The sequence below is a fragment of the Panthera tigris genome, chromosome D1 (assembly GCF_018350195.1).
Source record: "Panthera tigris isolate Pti1 chromosome D1, P.tigris_Pti1_mat1.1, whole genome shotgun sequence".
NCBI lineage: Eukaryota > Metazoa > Chordata > Mammalia > Carnivora > Felidae > Panthera > Panthera tigris.
In genome coordinates, this window is record NC_056669.1 from 108,696,193 (window position 1) to 108,712,959 (window position 16,767).

The following is a 16,767-nucleotide window of genomic DNA, read 5'->3' on the forward strand; positions in this document are numbered from 1 at the left end:
CAAGCGCACACCAAGGGAGTTACAACTCATTATTCCTCTTTTGAAAATTCCACAAAGGCCTCTGCCAAACTCTGATTTGTCACTCTCCATCTACTTCTAGGACCTCAGCAACATCAGGGAATGTGTTTCCAAAGAATGAATTAATAGCACGAGGGTCCTCCGGGGCAAATGCCTCTCAGGCCCCCTCAGACAGCCCAGCAGTCTCGGAGGGGACAGTTAGCTGACTGAAGGCGGCTGTCCTGGTTTCTTCCGCCAGGCCCGACCCTCTCGTGGACAAGCTCGTTGCCACCTCCAGGCGCGGGTTTGGCCTAGGCAGTCAGAATGGGAGGAGCTCTGACTTCCGGCTGAACAAAGTTTTTCCTTGGGTCCGCCGATCCCTGCCCCACCCGGGCCAGAGGCCGTCTCACCGAGTAGGCCTCTAGGCCGCCGACGTTCCCCGCGCGCGTTCCCCCTTCTCCAACCCTTCTTTTCCCCCCTCCCCCCGGCAGTGGCGGTTGGTCGCGCGCCGCCGTCCCTTTCCCGCCCCCTCGGCTAACAAGCGGGCTCCAGACCCTCTGGGATTGGCTGCGCCTGAGCGCATCTTCTTTCAGCTTCTCTGATTGGCTGCGGGTCGCGCGGGATGCGGGCCCCGATTGGCTTGGTCAGAGCGCCTGCGCGGCGGGGTTCTCGGTCGCCAGCCATTCCTGGGGAGGACTGCCGGCCGGTCGGACGTCTTGCCTGTCGCTGGAGGAGAGGTCCCGGCTCCCCGGGAAGGCGGCTGCGGCGGCAAAATGAAGATATTCGTGGGAAACGTCGATGGGGCAGATACAACGCCAGAGGAGCTAGCAGCCCTCTTCGCGCCCTACGGCACGGTCATGAGCTGCGCCGTCATGAAACAGTTCGCCTTCGTGCACATGCGCGAGAATGCAGGCGCGCTGCGCGCCATCGAGGCCCTGCACGGCCACGAGCTGCGGCCTGGGCGCGCGCTCGTGGTGGAGATGTCGCGCCCACGGCCTCTTAACACTTGGAAGATTTTCGTGGGCAATGTGTCGGCTGCGTGCACGAGCCAGGAATTGCGCAGCCTCTTCGAGCGCCGCGGACGCGTCATCGAGTGTGACGTGGTGAAAGGTAACGCGGAGGCGCGCGGGGGCGGGGGCGCGGGCGCGCTCTGGGCACTCTGCTTGTTAGCCACGCCCCTTTCCCGGGGGTCGGTCACCGCGCGGTTGGGGAGGGTGGGGAAGTCGCGGGAGCGAGGCCGGAGGTGTTGGGGGCGCGATGGGTAGAGCCACCCTCCTTCCCTGCGGTCCAGGCACCATTCTCCAGATAGGAGGAAGTGGCTCTGGGTGGGTTCGGCGGCCACTGTGAGCCGAGCTACGGGGCCGGGGACGCGCCTGAGAGACTTGCGAGTATACCGGGGGCGCGCCTTCCACTGGTCTCCTGGGCCTGGCACCGAGCGGAAATTGGGAAGTGACGGGCACAAGCCGGATCATGGAGCGGGGAAGATTTCGCCACTTCCCCACTTCCTCTCCAGACGTCGGTCAGAGCAAGGGAAGAGGGAAAAGGTGGGGGCTGACGCCCCAAGGCCACCCTCGTGTTCCCTGCCGATGAATGCTCCCGAGCGGAAGGTAACGGGGCCCTTGGACGTTTCTCGGGCTGGGATTTTTTAGCATTGTGTGGCATGGGTCTACTCATGGGTATATAGTTACTCGTGGGTACAGGAGGGACCCCTTCCGAACCACTTTGGCCTTTCAACATTGTTAGGTGGGTTAGGCGTGGCAACGCTGTATTCCAAGTCCCTCAAACTTGGGTTTGTTTTTTTTTTTTTCCTTGGGATCGATTTTGTATGTATATATCTATATCTATATATGTATGTCTATATATTTATATTCTACTATAGATATAGATATATATAAACTGAAAACCCCGATCTTTTGAATGGGGAAGGAGGCTTGTTTTATGAAGGCCTCTTCTCTTTAGCCTTTACTTGCCAAGCCCATGCCCTCAGGGCAGTGTTCTTTTATAACTTGGTGATTTTGCAAAGGGGCATATACTCTGTGGCTGAGGGGGACGTGGAGAGGGGTGTGTGAGAGGTCTTCGTTAAACATTGGCTAAACAAATTTACTTGTTCATCGGCTTTGCTGGAGTAGTCTAATTCTTAGGGCAGATCCCCAGTTTGCCTTTTCTTTGAGGAAAATGTATCACTGTAATCTAGGTCTGGCTTCCTTTTTGGGACCCAGTTGACTTTTTTTGTAGTCTAGGTTCCTATCCTGTAAGTTCTTTTTCTTTTATGTTGGCAAGGTTTGGTGGGATCGTCCTTGTGTATGTGGCCAGTCTCTGTTCCTCTTGTGAACAGATCAGAATTAACTTTGCCCTGCCATCTTCAAGGATGCAACCTGGGGGAGTATCTGATGCCCTACTCCTGGTGTTGAATTCATACCTACCCATACTCTGAAAAGTTTTGGGGATAGGAACTAAATGGGTGCAGGTGCCTTTTTCCACCAAGACACTTCATTTGCTGTCCTAATAAGGCATATTTTGGGGGCCATTCCTTGTCCTTTCTGCAGCTGGGGAAGCGTAAAGGGTTGTAGTCTCCACTACTAAGAGCAGTTCTTGTTCTGCATTAATATTGCATTCTATTTTCCTCAACTCAGGTTATGCCAGTCCACGACTCTCCGGAATCGGGCTTTCCTGCTGGGTGCTCTTAAGGCAGGCTGTATGGTGCATTGATTTTTGCTTTGTTTAAAGAGTAGGAAGGACTCCAGATTGGGCATCTGGCCAGGAAACCAGTGGGGGTACATGATCCTGATGACAGTTCTGTGTTAATTGACCTACCACATGTCTTTTGCGGTTCTTAGGCAAGATGGCTACTAGATTGGGAGTCTAGAAACTAACATCTGAGGGGGACAGTCTCCATGGAACTCATTGGTCAAGAAACTTGCTTTCAGGTGGTAGAGGAAACTAAAAATTTGCCCGGATTCGCTCTGGACTGATACCAAGTGACAGTGGCGGGGAGGGTGAAGTGTATAACTGCATGTGGTTTGTAGAACTCTTGGCTGACTCCGAGAGAGTGAAAGTTTTGTCTATTTTGTCCTTTTGTAAACACCCAGAAATGTGTTAAACTTCCTCAGTAGTGGTTAGTTGTTATTTGTGGTTATCCTGGTAAGTAACAGAGCTTCTGCTATACTTTGATGTGAGAGACTTTGGGAAAGATTTGACTGTCTTGTCCTCCACTGATGCTTTTCTATTTCTCTGGGGTGAAAGAAAGTGTGGCTTTTAAGTTGGGAATGTAGCAGAAGAGACTGGCTCTGGCTCTATAAAAACGCATTTCTTGGGTTGGGAATGGGCATTCGATGATCGAGTCCTCTGGTGTTGGCTGTCAGGTCTTTGAAAAGCACAGAAGCTTAAGGTTGCATAAGACAACCAGTTCTATTTCATTTCATAGGGGAAAAACATAGTTGCTTGGTTACCCCTGAAGCTTCTATGTGATTTGATTTATGAAGCAAAAATCTCCGTGGCAACAGTGGATTGTAACCACTCTCCACAGCTATTGGGTGTTCAAAGATGAAGTATGAGAGTTGCTGACAGCTTTAGGAACCATTTAGGCTTCAGGGGAGGTGTGAAAGGCAGAAGAGGAAACTGTTTCCTTTTTTTTTTTTTCTTGGTGGGTGGCCATTTTTTCCTCCTATACACAAATCTGGAGTGTAAAGTTAGAGGTTTTTAATTCTTCTCAGGATAGGAAAACTCCTTTTTCTGCCCAAATCAAGAGATGGATGCTTAACTGACTGAGACACTGAGGCGCCACTCTGGATTCTCTTAACTTTGGTTCTAGAGGAATTGTGATGCCACCAGACCAATAGGTGATCTCTGTAAAACATTGCTTGCTCTAGTGCCTTTAAATGCAGTGGATTTCCCTCACAGGTTACTGTTTCTTAAACTAGCTTTCCAAGCAGAGTTCTCTAGGTTTCTGGTTTTTCATCGTCCTAGGAGTAATTGGATTCCTGGGCATCTTTGATAGGGTTAGGTGTTGATTTTGGCTTCTGGCTGTAACAGGGTTAACCCTGATACAATTGAGTCAGCTGGATCACTAAGTCACACTTCTCTTTAATGTCAGGATTAGGAACATTTTGATGTAAATTGGTTATAATTGTATCTGAGGGCTTTTAAAAAAATCAGTTTCTAGAACTCCTCTGGGTGGTAAATTGAAATTGTACATGTGAAATCTCAGTTCTCAAATTTCAACTTGGTTGGTTTCTTAATAAAACCTGGCTAAGGTAGGGAGTAGACAGTGGGATGTCCTGTTGCTCTTGTAAACCTTTTGAAGTTGTTGTTGTTTTTGTTGGGTGTTTTTTTTCCCCTAGTTTGTTCTGGTCTCAGGAATTTGTGGATAGTTTAGCCAGGACTATAATATCATTCATTAATAGTCTCTCACACTGCCTGGAGGTTTTTTTTCCATTTCCCTTAATCTGCCTATAAGCTCCCACTTTTTGTTTGTCCTTGCATTCTCTGGAGGGTCAGCTCAGTCTCTGCTTTTAAAGACATCACTGACCACCAGTATCTATTTTTCATTCCCTCTACCCAAAGTGGAGATGAGAGATCATAAGACAGTTCTAGTACTCGGTGGCTAGGCTGAAAGGAACACTTTTGCCTTAATTGGCAGGTAAGGAATCAGGTTCTAACCATGGGGGTGTGAGGACTGAGAGTTGTGATAGTTGATTTTGTTTTTTTAATCCTCTCTGGCAGGTTCCAAGTTTGCATGTATAAATGGTATGGTAGCTTTTGTTTTTTATTATTAGAGATAAAAGATAATATTCTGTAGGGAGTGAAGCCTGTGGTTATTCCTAGGCCTGAATAATCGTCATAATTCTTTGTTATCATATAGCTATTTATATTTTACAAGGCGCTTTTATCTTCTTATTTGAATCTCCTAACTTGGAGGTGGGTAGGGCAGATATCTGGATCTGTAATTGAGGCTTTTAAGTGCCTAACCAAGGATTCCTTGTGCATACCATACTTCTGATTTATGCCTTGTTGATTATTTTTTCATTTCTATGAGAAGCAGGTTGGTGGCATTGCCTCACAAGAAGAAAAATGACTTGCTTTCTGGGAGCAGCCAGAGAGGGCATCCCAGTATGAATCTAGAAATTAGGATGCTTGTTTAGAGGTCGTTTAAGAGGATTTGTTATCTGCAGGAATGGAACCTGGTGATTTCATCTAGGTAGTTTTTCATTTCCTAAATTTGATGTGAGATGGTATCTTGGTACTTGGTACTTAAGTAGCCATGGATCCAGATGGGTTTAAGTGCATGGCCTTATTTGCCATGAGCATGGTCTTATCATTGTTTTTCAGATCTTGCTTGCACCATTGTGATATGTGATTTTGGACATGAATAAGAATTTCTTCCCACTCCCCTTTCTAAAATTTTCTCCTGTGTGGTAGATGAGTAGGACTTTGAGATCAACATCCTATCTTAAGCTTATATCCCACCACAGTTCATTCAAATCCTGAATGAGGACTTCAGGGGTAACCTATTTAGCAGAGCCTGCAAGCTGCACTTACTGCAATTTCTCACCTTGAAGCTTAAGAAACAAGATCTTTCCTGTAAACTGTTCTGTGAACAGGAGCCCAAGGGGGTAAGGTATACGTCTGTACTTTGAAGAGGAACCAGTAGAGGATATAATGTAGCCTGGGGGATAGAGGCTTGGGCCTGATCTCAGCCAAGAGGCTCGGTTTCCATTCCCACGCCTCATTGGCTTACATGAGTTCCAGCTTCTCCTTTTGTAAGTTTGAATTTCTTGTTGTGTTAATATGGTCTTGCTTTATATATTGACTTCTCAGGGATAGACTGGTGTAGTGAAAGGGCAAGGAAGAGCTAGGATTCTGTTCCTGGGTTCAAGACATTTTGATTTAGAGCAAGCCGTACAAAATTCTCTGAGCACATTTGTCCACCTGTAAGATGGAGATAATGATGCTTTGCTCTGCGTACCTCACAGGATTGTTGTGAGGCCCAAATGAAGGCCAATGCATGGAAGTACTTTGAGAACAGAAGTACTCTGAAAAAAAAAAATTGGAGAACGTTCATGAACTGTGCACTGCACTTTAATTTTCTTGATTTAGTTGGACCCTGGGCTGAGATACGGGTCATGCCAAGACATAAGTGGTCATTTCCAGTATTTCAGAGTTAAGCTTCAAAGGTGAGCAGTAGTGTTTGGTGACCTTGGGTTAGAGAATGCTAAATAATTGAGTGATCCAGGAACCCTTTCTGTGTTTTGTCTGGTGGTTTATTTACACTCATGAGAGCTGTGAAGATTTTTATCCTGTGTTGCAGTTCATCTTTGCTCTTCTCTCACCAGAGAGTTGAGTTGAGTTGAGTTGAGTTGAGTGATGTGGCGGGGGAAAGGGGAGAATAGGGAGAACACGTAGGGAAAGGTGACCGCTTGAGACAGAAGCTTTGTTATGTGGGAACCATGTTTTATGACCTACTCCTGGAGAGGAGGGTTTGGAGGCCTGGAGGTAGCTGGCAACAGCTGGGTGCTGTTGTGTGTCCAGTTTGGGACCCATCAGGTAGCATGCCCTGCCCCCCTAATCGCTAACCCTCTGTCTGCTGCTTTATCAGACTACGCGTTTGTTCACATGGAGAAGGAAGCAGATGCCAAAGCCGCCATCGCGCAGCTCAACGGCAAAGAAGTGAAGGGCAAGCGCATCAACGTGGAACTCTCAACCAAGGGTCAGAAGAAGGGGCCCGGCCTGGCTATCCAGTCTGGGGACAAGACCAAGAAACCAGGGGCTGGGGATACGGCATTCCCTGGAACTGGTGGCTTCTCTGCCACCTTCGACTACCAGCAGGCTTTTGGCAACAGCACTGGTGGCTTTGATGGGCAAGCCCGTCAGCCCACACCACCCTTCTTTGGTCGCGACCGCAGCCCCCTGCGCCGTTCACCTCCCCGAGCCTCCTATGTGGCTCCTCTGACGGCCCAGCCAGCCACCTACCGGGCCCAGCCCTCAGTGTCGTTGGGAGCTGCCTACAGGGCCCAGCCTTCTGCCTCTTTGGGTGTCGGCTATCGGACTCAGCCCATGACAGCCCAGGCAGCCTCTTACCGCGCTCAGCCCTCTGTCTCCCTTGGGGCCCCATACAGGGGCCAGCTGGCTAGTCCTAGCTCCCAGTCTGCTGCAGCTTCCTCGCTTGGCCCATATGGTGGAGCTCAGCCCTCGGCCTCAGCCCTCTCCTCCTATGGGGGTCAGCCAGCTGCGGCTTCCTCGCTCAACTCCTATGGGGCTCAGGGTTCCTCCCTTGCCTCCTATGGTAACCAGCCATCCTCTTATGGCGCGCAGGCTGCCTCCTCCTATGGGGTTCGTGCGGCTGCCTCCTCTTACAACACCCAGGGAGCAGCTTCCTCCCTAGGCTCCTATGGGGCCCAGGCAGCCTCCTATGGAGCCCAGTCTGCAGCCTCCTCACTTGCTTATGGGGCCCAGGCAGCTTCTTACAATGCCCAGCCCTCGGCCTCTTACAATGCCCAGTCTGCCCCGTATGCTGCACAGCAGGCTGCTTCCTACTCTTCCCAGCCGGCTGCCTATGTGGCACAGCCAGCTACAGCTGCTGCCTATGCCAGCCAACCAGCTGCCTATGCTGCACAAGCCACTACCCCAATGGCTGGCTCCTATGGGGCCCAGCCGGTTGTTCAGACCCAGCTGAATAGTTATGGGGCTCAAGCATCGATGGGCCTGTCAGGCTCCTATGGGGCTCAGTCAGCTGCTGCGGCCACTGGCTCCTATGGTGCTGCAGCTGCCTATGGGGCCCAGCCTTCTGCCACCCTGGCAGCTCCGTACCGCGCTCAGTCGTCAGCCTCATTGGCTGCTTCCTATGCTGCCCAGCAGCATCCCCAGGCTGCTGCCTCCTACCGTGGCCAGCCGGGCAATGCCTACGATGGGGCAGGTCAGCCGTCTGCAGCCTACCTGTCCATGTCCCAGGGGGCCGTTGCCAACGCCAACAGCACCCCGCCGCCCTATGAGCGTACCCGTCTCTCCCCACCCCGGGCCAGCTACGACGATCCCTACAAAAAGGCTGTCGCCATGTCGAAAAGGTACTGTATGCCCCCCCGCCTCTGCCCCCAGCTGGGGCTTAGGGCAAGGGGCTGAGGTTGGCATGGGAGGGAAACTGGAGCCATTGGCCCCTCCTTTGGTCTTCTCTCATCTACTCCCATGGGATGTCCAAAGGCCGAGGGGGGTGATGTCTGTAAACTTTTTTGATCACCAGGGTTCAGGTGGAGCATTAGTGCTCAGCCTGGGGTGGTACCAGCTAGTCAGGCTGGGAAAAGTGTCACCTGTCTAGGCTACCCCAAGTGCCATTGGAGCTACTGCCTGCAAGATTGTGGCCCATAGCCTTTCCCACCGTCTCAAGGATCCTTAAGCCTGTTATGTGGTTGTCCTGGCTTTGGTAGGGTGGGTTTGAAAGAGTAGTCCCTTTGGCACTCACTGGCTGAAGGCAAGGTGTATGAGGTGCGTCCACTCTTTGGGAAGTTGGGGACCTTGCTTTCGTCCGCCGTTCTGTTGATAAACAACCAAGGTCTTTCTGTGTAGGGCCCAGGGTGGGGATAATTTGTTTGTGGTTTGGGAATGTAGACTAAAATCTACCTTGGCCAGTTGAGAAGGGAGGGCTTCAGTGGTGGGCTTGGTTTCCCACTGGTTGAACCAGGCTTGATTTCTTGCCCTGGATAGGGTGATGAGCCTTCGGACAAAATCTTGTTTGTTGGAGACCAATCTGATCACACCCTCCCTATCCCTATTGGCATCTCCCCCATGCCCACCTGGAGCCCTCCCCTCAATTGTCTCATTCACCAACTGTCTTCTTCTCTCGACTAGGTATGGTTCCGACCGGCGTTTAGCCGAGCTCTCTGATTACCGCCGTTTATCAGAGTCGCAGCTTTCGTTCCGCCGCTCGCCGACAAAGTCCTCGCTGGATTACCGTCGCCTGCCCGATGCCCATTCCGATTACGCACGCTATTCGGGCTCCTATAATGATTACCTGCGGGCAGCTCAGATGCACTCTGGCTACCAGCGCCGCATGTAGGGCCATCCTGGCATGGGGCACCACAGGGAGGGAAGGAGAGGAGAGGTCGGGTAGGGTGCAGGCCCAGGTTATAACCACTGGCCCATACCTCTCCCGTTTGCGGTTTTTCATCCCCTCTACCCTGTGGGCCTTCCCCAGGAGATGATCCTTTTGAGTGTTCGGCAGTAACCTACTTTGTTCCTTCGCCTCAGCAGCAAATCTTGCTACTGGCTCTAGATCTGCGGTTTCCCCTCTCCCCTGCCTCCCATCTCCCCAGGATGGGAATTTCTTTTATGTTTTTATTTTTTCCTGGCTCCCTTTTATTTTTGTGCGCGATATTTAAGGTCGTCTGGATGGGGAAGCAACCTGCAACTGAGGTCGGCGGCGCCTTTTTCTTTTTAGATGTGAGGGAGGCCAGGAAAAGGTTAGCTTAACCATTTCCTGTGCGCCAGTGTGCCAGCAGTCCAGGGGGCCCTGACTTTGTCCCGCTATAGACTGTGTTGAGACTGAGTTCCTGTCGGGACGGTCGGTATATGTCCAAATCCCTACTGACCCCCTGATGTTCTAGCTGATGCTGAGTGGCACAGTCCCACATCCCCATTTCCCCAAGTAGGTGGTGTTAGAAAACCTTAATTTTTTTTCCCTTTTGTATGGACTACAAATAAAACTTGGGGCAATTTGCAGTTTGGAAACCTGGTTGTCATTGTCTTGATTGCACTCAGTTTCAGAGAAGCCAGTTTGACATCCAGGAAGACATGACAGCTAAAGGAAAGGCAGCTGGAGAATCCAGGGCAGATGAGGAAAGGGGTTTGTATGTGGGAACTAGTGATTTCCCTGCTGCCCAGAGGGATTTAGGTCATCGTCGTCCCGTTAGTCTGCCATCTTTAGGACTGGAGAGTCCAGACCAAGTTGCTCGGACTTCCTCAGCCCTTAAGTTGAATTAATCACACCAAGTGCAGTAAGTTTATTTGCCCATTTCCCCCTGATTTATCTCCAGTTCGGAAACAACCTGTGCTCCAAGCAGGATGGTTCTGGGGTATGGCTTCTCAAGTGAGAAGTGGGGAAATGGACTGCTTTGGTGCTTATAAGGCTAGTGGATCCTTCAGGCAGTGGGCTTGAGTGAGTGCTGGAGCTGGGACCCGGAAAGGAGCCAGTAGTGGGGTAAGGGTGGTGTCTGTCTGGTTCTTCCCTGTGGTTGGAGAGAGGAGGAGCAGGGACGATTGGAAGCAGGTATGGGGGATATGGCCATAAACCTGGTATTTCGCCTGTTGAACATCACCATGGAGTGTCCTTCCTGCGTCCTGCCATCTTCTGCCATCAGTTCCCTGAGACTTACCCCGTCTCCATTTGTTAGGGTTTCCAGATGTTTTCTTCCTGGATTTATATTTGAAGGTGTCCTCACAGACTGGAAAGGGGGGTGAGGTACAAGCATAACCCAAGTAGGGATGCTGGGATAGAGTGAGAAATTGAAGATTCTTTCTGTACTTTTATTCTGGGACTGGGGTTGAGAGGACCTGGGCAAAAAAAAAAAAAAAGTTCCAGCCAGGGACAAAATGGAGGCTTGGGTTCACCAATAAATGAGTGAACAGAAGACTGGTTGGGTAGGAACCTACTGCTGTTCCTTTGGGAAAGGGGGCTTTAGAGATTTGATTTGGGAGCCTTTTGGGGCAAGGTGGTTTTGGGGAATTGTGTGTGTCAATCAAGTGGAGTTCAGGTGGGTTCTTTTCTGCCTTTCACTGGTTCCTTGGGAACTTGCCTTGTGACAGAGGAGTTTGCCCCAAGTGTTCCCTTCCCTCTGCCCAGTGGGCAAAAAAGCATATGATCTTTATAAGAATGAGCTCTTGTGGATGGTAACTGGGGTAATCTTGGGGGGTGGGGTACTGGGGCCATAGCTCTTTCCTTGCTCTTTCTGCTCACTGCTTTACCTCCAGGTGCTTTGCTGCTCCTTTTCATTTCTTTGAAGGACTGGGAGGGGGGAGTCTGATAGGTTTCTTGTCACTTCTGCAGGGAGGGTGGGGTGATCTGAGGACCAAGCTAACAAACTTAGCTCTGGTTATTACTCTGGAAAATAGAGGGGGGTTGGTTGATTACAGGGCTGTGATTGTGGCCTGTGCATTTGTAATATTTCTTTGTCATATGGCTTTCTGTTTTCCTTTCTCCAGTGTGAGGGTTCTGCCACTATTCCAATCCTATGGTTCCTGTGAAAAACAGCTTAATGTGCTCTTGGGGCCAGTGTTGATGTTCTTTATTGCAGCCCAAGTTCTTCAGAGTGATGTGGCCTAGATGATCACTCTTAACTGCCTAACATCTTTAGGTCCTGATGCCTTTGCTGCCTCAGCCCTCAAGGTTTTCGTTGTTCAAGCAGAAGAGGTTACAAAGCTAAATCATTTGTCATTCTCTTCTTTCTTGCAGATTGTTTTAAAATTTCCTTCTTTCTCTTTTATTTAAATTACGCCACCTGTGTTAATCCTGTAGCCCACTCTTCATACTTTGCTTTTTGTGGATTTCTGAGTTCTTGGTTCCTATAACTTGGAGATGGTTGGGTTGAGTGAATGGGAGGACATACATTTAATGGGTGTTTTGGGATAAGAGGGTGGGGAATGTGGACTCCCAGGTTTTGCACTCCTGCATCTATCACCTCTACAACTTGACCTTCATTGGAGAAGTTAAAGATGATTTATTCCTGGAATGAGACCACATAGAGGCTTCTAGCCTTGTCAGCCTATTCTCTTCTGAGGTTTGGACCTTGTTTCACATTCTGTCTGGGGTAGGCCTGGGACCCCATCCCTTCTAGTGGAGGTAATGGAAGTATCATTCAGTGGTCACCCTCTGGGTAGGCTGCTTTTCTAGTCCTGCCCATCAGTTAAGCTTGGCCAAAGTCTATGTATAGACTGGTGGTTCTCCAGTCATTTTGTCCTATCAAGCCAAGTAAGCTGACCCTAATAGGGGATGATTTGGGTTATAGTGAAAATAATTTCCTAGATTTATGGACTAGTATATGTAATCAAAGTTTGGGTAATAGAGAAGATAAGATGTAAAGCAAGTGAAAAATTTATATTCACCTAAATTGTAGTTACCTTTAGATCATAAAGGGTAGAATCAAGTTTTCTGGGGGCGGGGGGTAGTTCTTAAAAGTTACTTCAAACGTAGTGTAAATCATTTGAAATATTGTGTCTGTAGTGCCAGAAATACAGTATTAAGTAGCTGAGCCCTTGGGCTGACCCTGAATTTATAATGTGGGGAGGCAGGACCTACCTCACTGAACTAGTTACGGTTAATAAGCAATGCTAGTGTAGTGGAAGATAAGGGGCAATTCCACTAGTTAAAATGTTCCGGAGATGGGATTTGTTTGAATGGAAAATTGACTTGGCACAGAATGACTAGGGGGGGTTGGCTGTAAAATCAGGTTTCCTGAGTCTGAATTGTGTTTCTGTCACTTAGTTGTGTAATCTTGGGCCTGTCAGGAACTCTGTCTTAGGTTTTTCATCTATAAAATGGAGATTTTATAGATGAAAACATTTATGGAACACTTGCTAAGCACTGATAAAGTGCTTTTCATACAGTAACTTCATTTAATCTTCATTGCAACCCAAATGCCATTATTTCTAAACCTGTTTTTTAAATGGAGAAATTAAGGCTGTAGATCAAGTAATGTTTCTTTAAATATTCTTTTTTGGGAGAGCACAAGTTGGGGAGGGACAGAGAGAGGGGGAAAGAGGATGGGAAGCGGGCTCTGTGCCAACGGGCTGACAGCAGTGTGCCCAATGTGGGACTCAAACTCATGAACTGGGAGATAGTGACCTGAGCTGAAGTTGGACGCTCAACCACTGAACCACCCAGGTGCCCCTTAAGAAACTTTTCGTAAGATCATATGGTTAGAAAGCAGTAGATCAAGGAATTGAGTCATTTTGAACTGAACTGTCTAGGACTTTGCTTGTAATTGTTATAATGCCATGGAAGGATCAAATGAGAACATGTGACAAGTGTGGGGCCTCATGTATAGTCACTGCTTATTAAATGCTAGCCGTCTCATAGACCCGAATTAGGACGTTCTGGGGAGATTGGGATGGCCTGGTGGAGCTGTCACACAGCTGAGCAAAGGACTGTGGATGTAGGTGTGAGTGCAGTACAGTGCACTCAGTGCACTCAGAACAACAGTGAAGCAGTGGATTTTTTTAACTGAGTGCTACCTAGGAGTGAAGTAGGCCATGGATCACACCGGTTTTTGTCACGTCCAGTCTCAGGCAACACTGTTCAGTGTCCTGGGATCATATTCTCCTTGGGTATGGAAAAGAAAGGTTAGGGGTAGGGAACCTGCAAAGACATTAAGGGGAGGCTAAGAGTGTAGCTGCCAGTGGGATTGGAGGCTTAGGAAGTTTGCTTGACTGGCTTAGTCAAGGAAGGCCAGTCCGAATATTCCTGGAGAATACCGGTTTTTAATTGGAACTTTTATTAAACCAGTACTCATTTCTGGACAGGAGCCGGTAATTAACATGTATAAATTACACATATTCACCCCAAAAGGTATGAAAGTAATAGCTTGTTTGTTCACATTTGAATGTTTTTCACAGATATCTGTGTTTCCCCCTGAGTTTGGATTTGTCCCTCATTTCCTTTTCAAGAGCCCAGGCTCCGAGCACTTTTGTCTTTTCAAAATCTGCAGTCAGAATGTATATTTATGCTTGGTTATGACAGATACCTGCTTTCTAGATGACTTTTTGAAGAAGTCAGTTTACCTTTGAGGTGCTTGGTAACCTGATCAGCAAATTAAGAATCACCAAGATGGTATTTACAGTGTCCTGGACAAAGTGCTTTAAAAAAAAATTTTTTTTTAAGTACATTTATTTTTGAGAGAGAATGAGAGTGTGGAAGGGGCAGAGAGGGGGAGAGAGAAAATCCGAAGAACCCCACCAACCATGAGATCATGACCTGAGCCAAAGCCAAGAGTCAGATGCTTAACCTTAGACTGAGCCACCCAGGTGCCCCTGGACAAGGTGCTTTTAAAATACTGCATTCAATCCTATTTTGCATACTTGAGGTGGTAGAAGATTTGGACCAGATGTCTTTAATTTATAAACCTTAAGGGGTGAGTATTAAGCTCCTTTAGTACTCAGTAAAATAGAGTTGGATAGGTGAACATCAGTGTGGAGACAGCCGAACCACAAATGTCTTCCTGCCTAAAGCTTCATTTTGCAGCATTTGTCAAACTGGTAATCCTGGTGATGAAAAGCTGTAGCATAGGTTACCCCCTGGCTTTTGGGCACCTGCTTTTTCTGTTTGAGGGAGACTGGAAAGTATACTAGGTGATATGAATCAAGTGCTTGTTTTTAGAACTAAGTGTCCATGATCTTAAGCTGATATTGACTGAAAATCTCGTCATTTCTCCTTTTGGTTTCCAAGAAGTTAACTCCTGCATTCACCTATGTGTTAACTTAGTCAACAAATAATTGGGTGCCTACCATGTTTCAGGTGCATTTCTAACACTGAGGATAGAGTAAGGAAGAAGAAAAGCTCCCTGCCCTCGAACAAATTATTTGATGGGAGGTAGGAGGTAGGAGAAAGAAATGGAATGAACAAATAGGATTTCAAGTGATGGTAAGTATTTGGAAAAATAACATGAAGTCATGGGATGGAGTTCCAAGGTAGGCTTTTGGAGTAGGAGGATGTCTAGATGGGGTGGCCACTGAAGCACCTGGAGAAAGAACATTCCAGTCTGAATGAACTTGGAACAAAAAGGCCAGTGGGGTGGAGCATAGTATGTATGGGTGGGGTGGGAGTGGGGTGAGGCGAGTGGGGGTTGTTAAAGAGATTAGGAGATTCTGGCAAGAACCAGATCAGGTAGGGTAAGTGAAATTTTTCCAGTGCAGTGTATTTTAAGAAGAGGGGGATGATTTAATGTGCTTTATACAGTTGGATGAGCTTGCAAAATGAAACAAATATAAGTCCACCTTAAAGGCTTTTCAGAAGGTAAATCAAGTAATGAGATTGGGCTGGGGGGGGGTGTGGGGGGGGGGCGGCGGTACTGTGATCTGCAAACTGGCATGGATTGTGATCCTGAGATTTATATTCCCAGTCCTCTCTGCGTTGGACCTGGACAGATTCCTAGTTTTATAGAGCGAGTTGATCTCCTCTGCTTTGGTATTTTGGAAGAAAGTTTATCTCCAGGGCTGTTGGGACACACAGAATTTGGAAGATCAAACTGAAAGGACCTAAGAGGATTTCTATACCAGATGAGTTTCCCTGCAGATTGAATGGTGAACCCCACATGATGCCGGCCCCCTCAAAAGGGCACACACATGCAGCTGACTAACATAGAATTGATTTTCTTCGTCACTGATTATATTGCCTTTACTCAGATTCCGTATATAAGAATCCACAATGAAAATGGACCAAGATTAGTGTCGACCACATCTGTAAATGTATTATTTTGATGTTTTTAGGTCCTCCTTTGCTCTTCCCACTCTAGAGTAAGTTCTTGACCGGTTTTCCAGCATTTGGTTCCTGAGTCATGTCAGGTTTTTAAGCCCATTTCCATAACTTCAACTCCTTTCTCTTTCTGCCCTCCCTCCCCCTTTGGGGCTGCTGTGGACGGTCGTGTGTTATGTCATCTCCACTCATGATCCCCTTCCTCATAGAGAATTCATTGCTTTTATCATGTTCTTTTCATCCAGCACCTTCCCCACTTCCGTCCTCAAAAGCTGCCTTGCAAAGGGTCATTGCTTGCTCAGTGAGGATGGAATTCTGTGAAGAAGCCAAAGGATGAGAAAGAAAATGTGATGAGGGAGGCCAGACGCTCTGGAGAATGCTGTTTTGATTGTATTTTGTTTATAGCTTCATGTGATTAGGCTCTTCCCTCTAAGGTCGGTTCTAGGAGTTTAAACCTACAGCTCTGGCCCATGGCACCCAATAAAATAAAACAAAAAACTTCGCTGCTCCAGTTTTTTCTCAGGGTGGGGTGGGGGTGTTTTCAGTCTACGTGGTCACACAGAAACCGTTTCTTCATCTTGGACCCACTCCGGGAGGCTGGTTCCTCGAGGGAACTTGTCTCCTCAGTGCCTCCAAGTAACGCAGCCTCCAACCGGGCTCACTTGGGACCGTTATAACCTAATTGAAGCCGCGCCCATTAACCGTTTCCAGAGTTCCTTTCACCACCCGTGACAGTAGTTTTGATCTGGGGGGAGCTCCGGGACTCCGAGGGCTACGGTGTGGATTCTTGGGCAAAGGAGGAGGTTGGTTCTTCCGGTGGGGACGCTTCGTTATTTTTCTTACCTGGCATTTGGGTCTGCGTAAGCTATGGTTCGTAGCATCCTGGCTGCGAAGGCGTGGTGGCTGGGAGTTTAGAGGGAGAAATTTGGAGAAGGCAAAATGGAGCGGGGGATATTGTCAAGATGTGCACGTGTTGATGGCGAAACATTTCAGAAGCTTCACAAAATTGGCGCCACGAAGCTAAAGACCGCCACACCGGAGCCTTAGCTCGCTCCGCCTAATGGCGGGTCGCACCCGGGCGAAGCCCACGTTTGTAGTTCCTCCCTCACGCCGACCTCTTACCCAATCAGTGGCTTCGGCTTCGCGAGATAGGCGCTCATTGGCATTCGCGTAAAAGCTCGGGGGTTACTGACGTTTCCACCTCTTCCCGGCCTCTCAGGTAATTGGCGTTGGTAGTAACCAATCAGGAAGAGGAACCACGGGAACGCCTGCCTTTAACTTTACCGAGCAGCCAATCCGGTGGTAGGCTCACCTCCCCT

At 48.5% G+C, this 16,767-nt stretch overlaps 1 protein-coding gene across 6 annotated transcripts; it reads left to right on the forward strand.

The window, feature by feature from the left end:
• Positions 1 to 641: 641 nt before the first annotated feature.
• Positions 642 to 16,755, forward strand: RBM14 (RNA binding motif protein 14). Of its 6 annotated transcripts, none has more exons than XM_042957353.1 (3): positions 642 to 1,107; positions 6,593 to 6,703; positions 16,668 to 16,736. In XM_042957353.1, exons 1-3 carry the CDS (start codon positions 771 to 773, stop codon positions 16,682 to 16,684), a joined length of 465 nt encoding a protein of 154 aa, XP_042813287.1. In that variant the 5' UTR covers positions 642 to 770; the 3' UTR covers positions 16,685 to 16,736. The 6 variants fall into 6 exon arrangements, with proteins under 6 accessions (XP_042813287.1, XP_042813284.1, XP_042813286.1 ...); XM_042957350.1 differs by lacking the exon at positions 16,668 to 16,736 and adding an exon at positions 15,694 to 16,298 and having other exon boundaries at positions 6,593 to 8,057; XM_042957352.1 differs by lacking the exon at positions 16,668 to 16,736 and adding an exon at positions 8,836 to 8,953.
• The last annotated feature ends 12 nt before the right edge of the window (positions 16,756 to 16,767 follow it).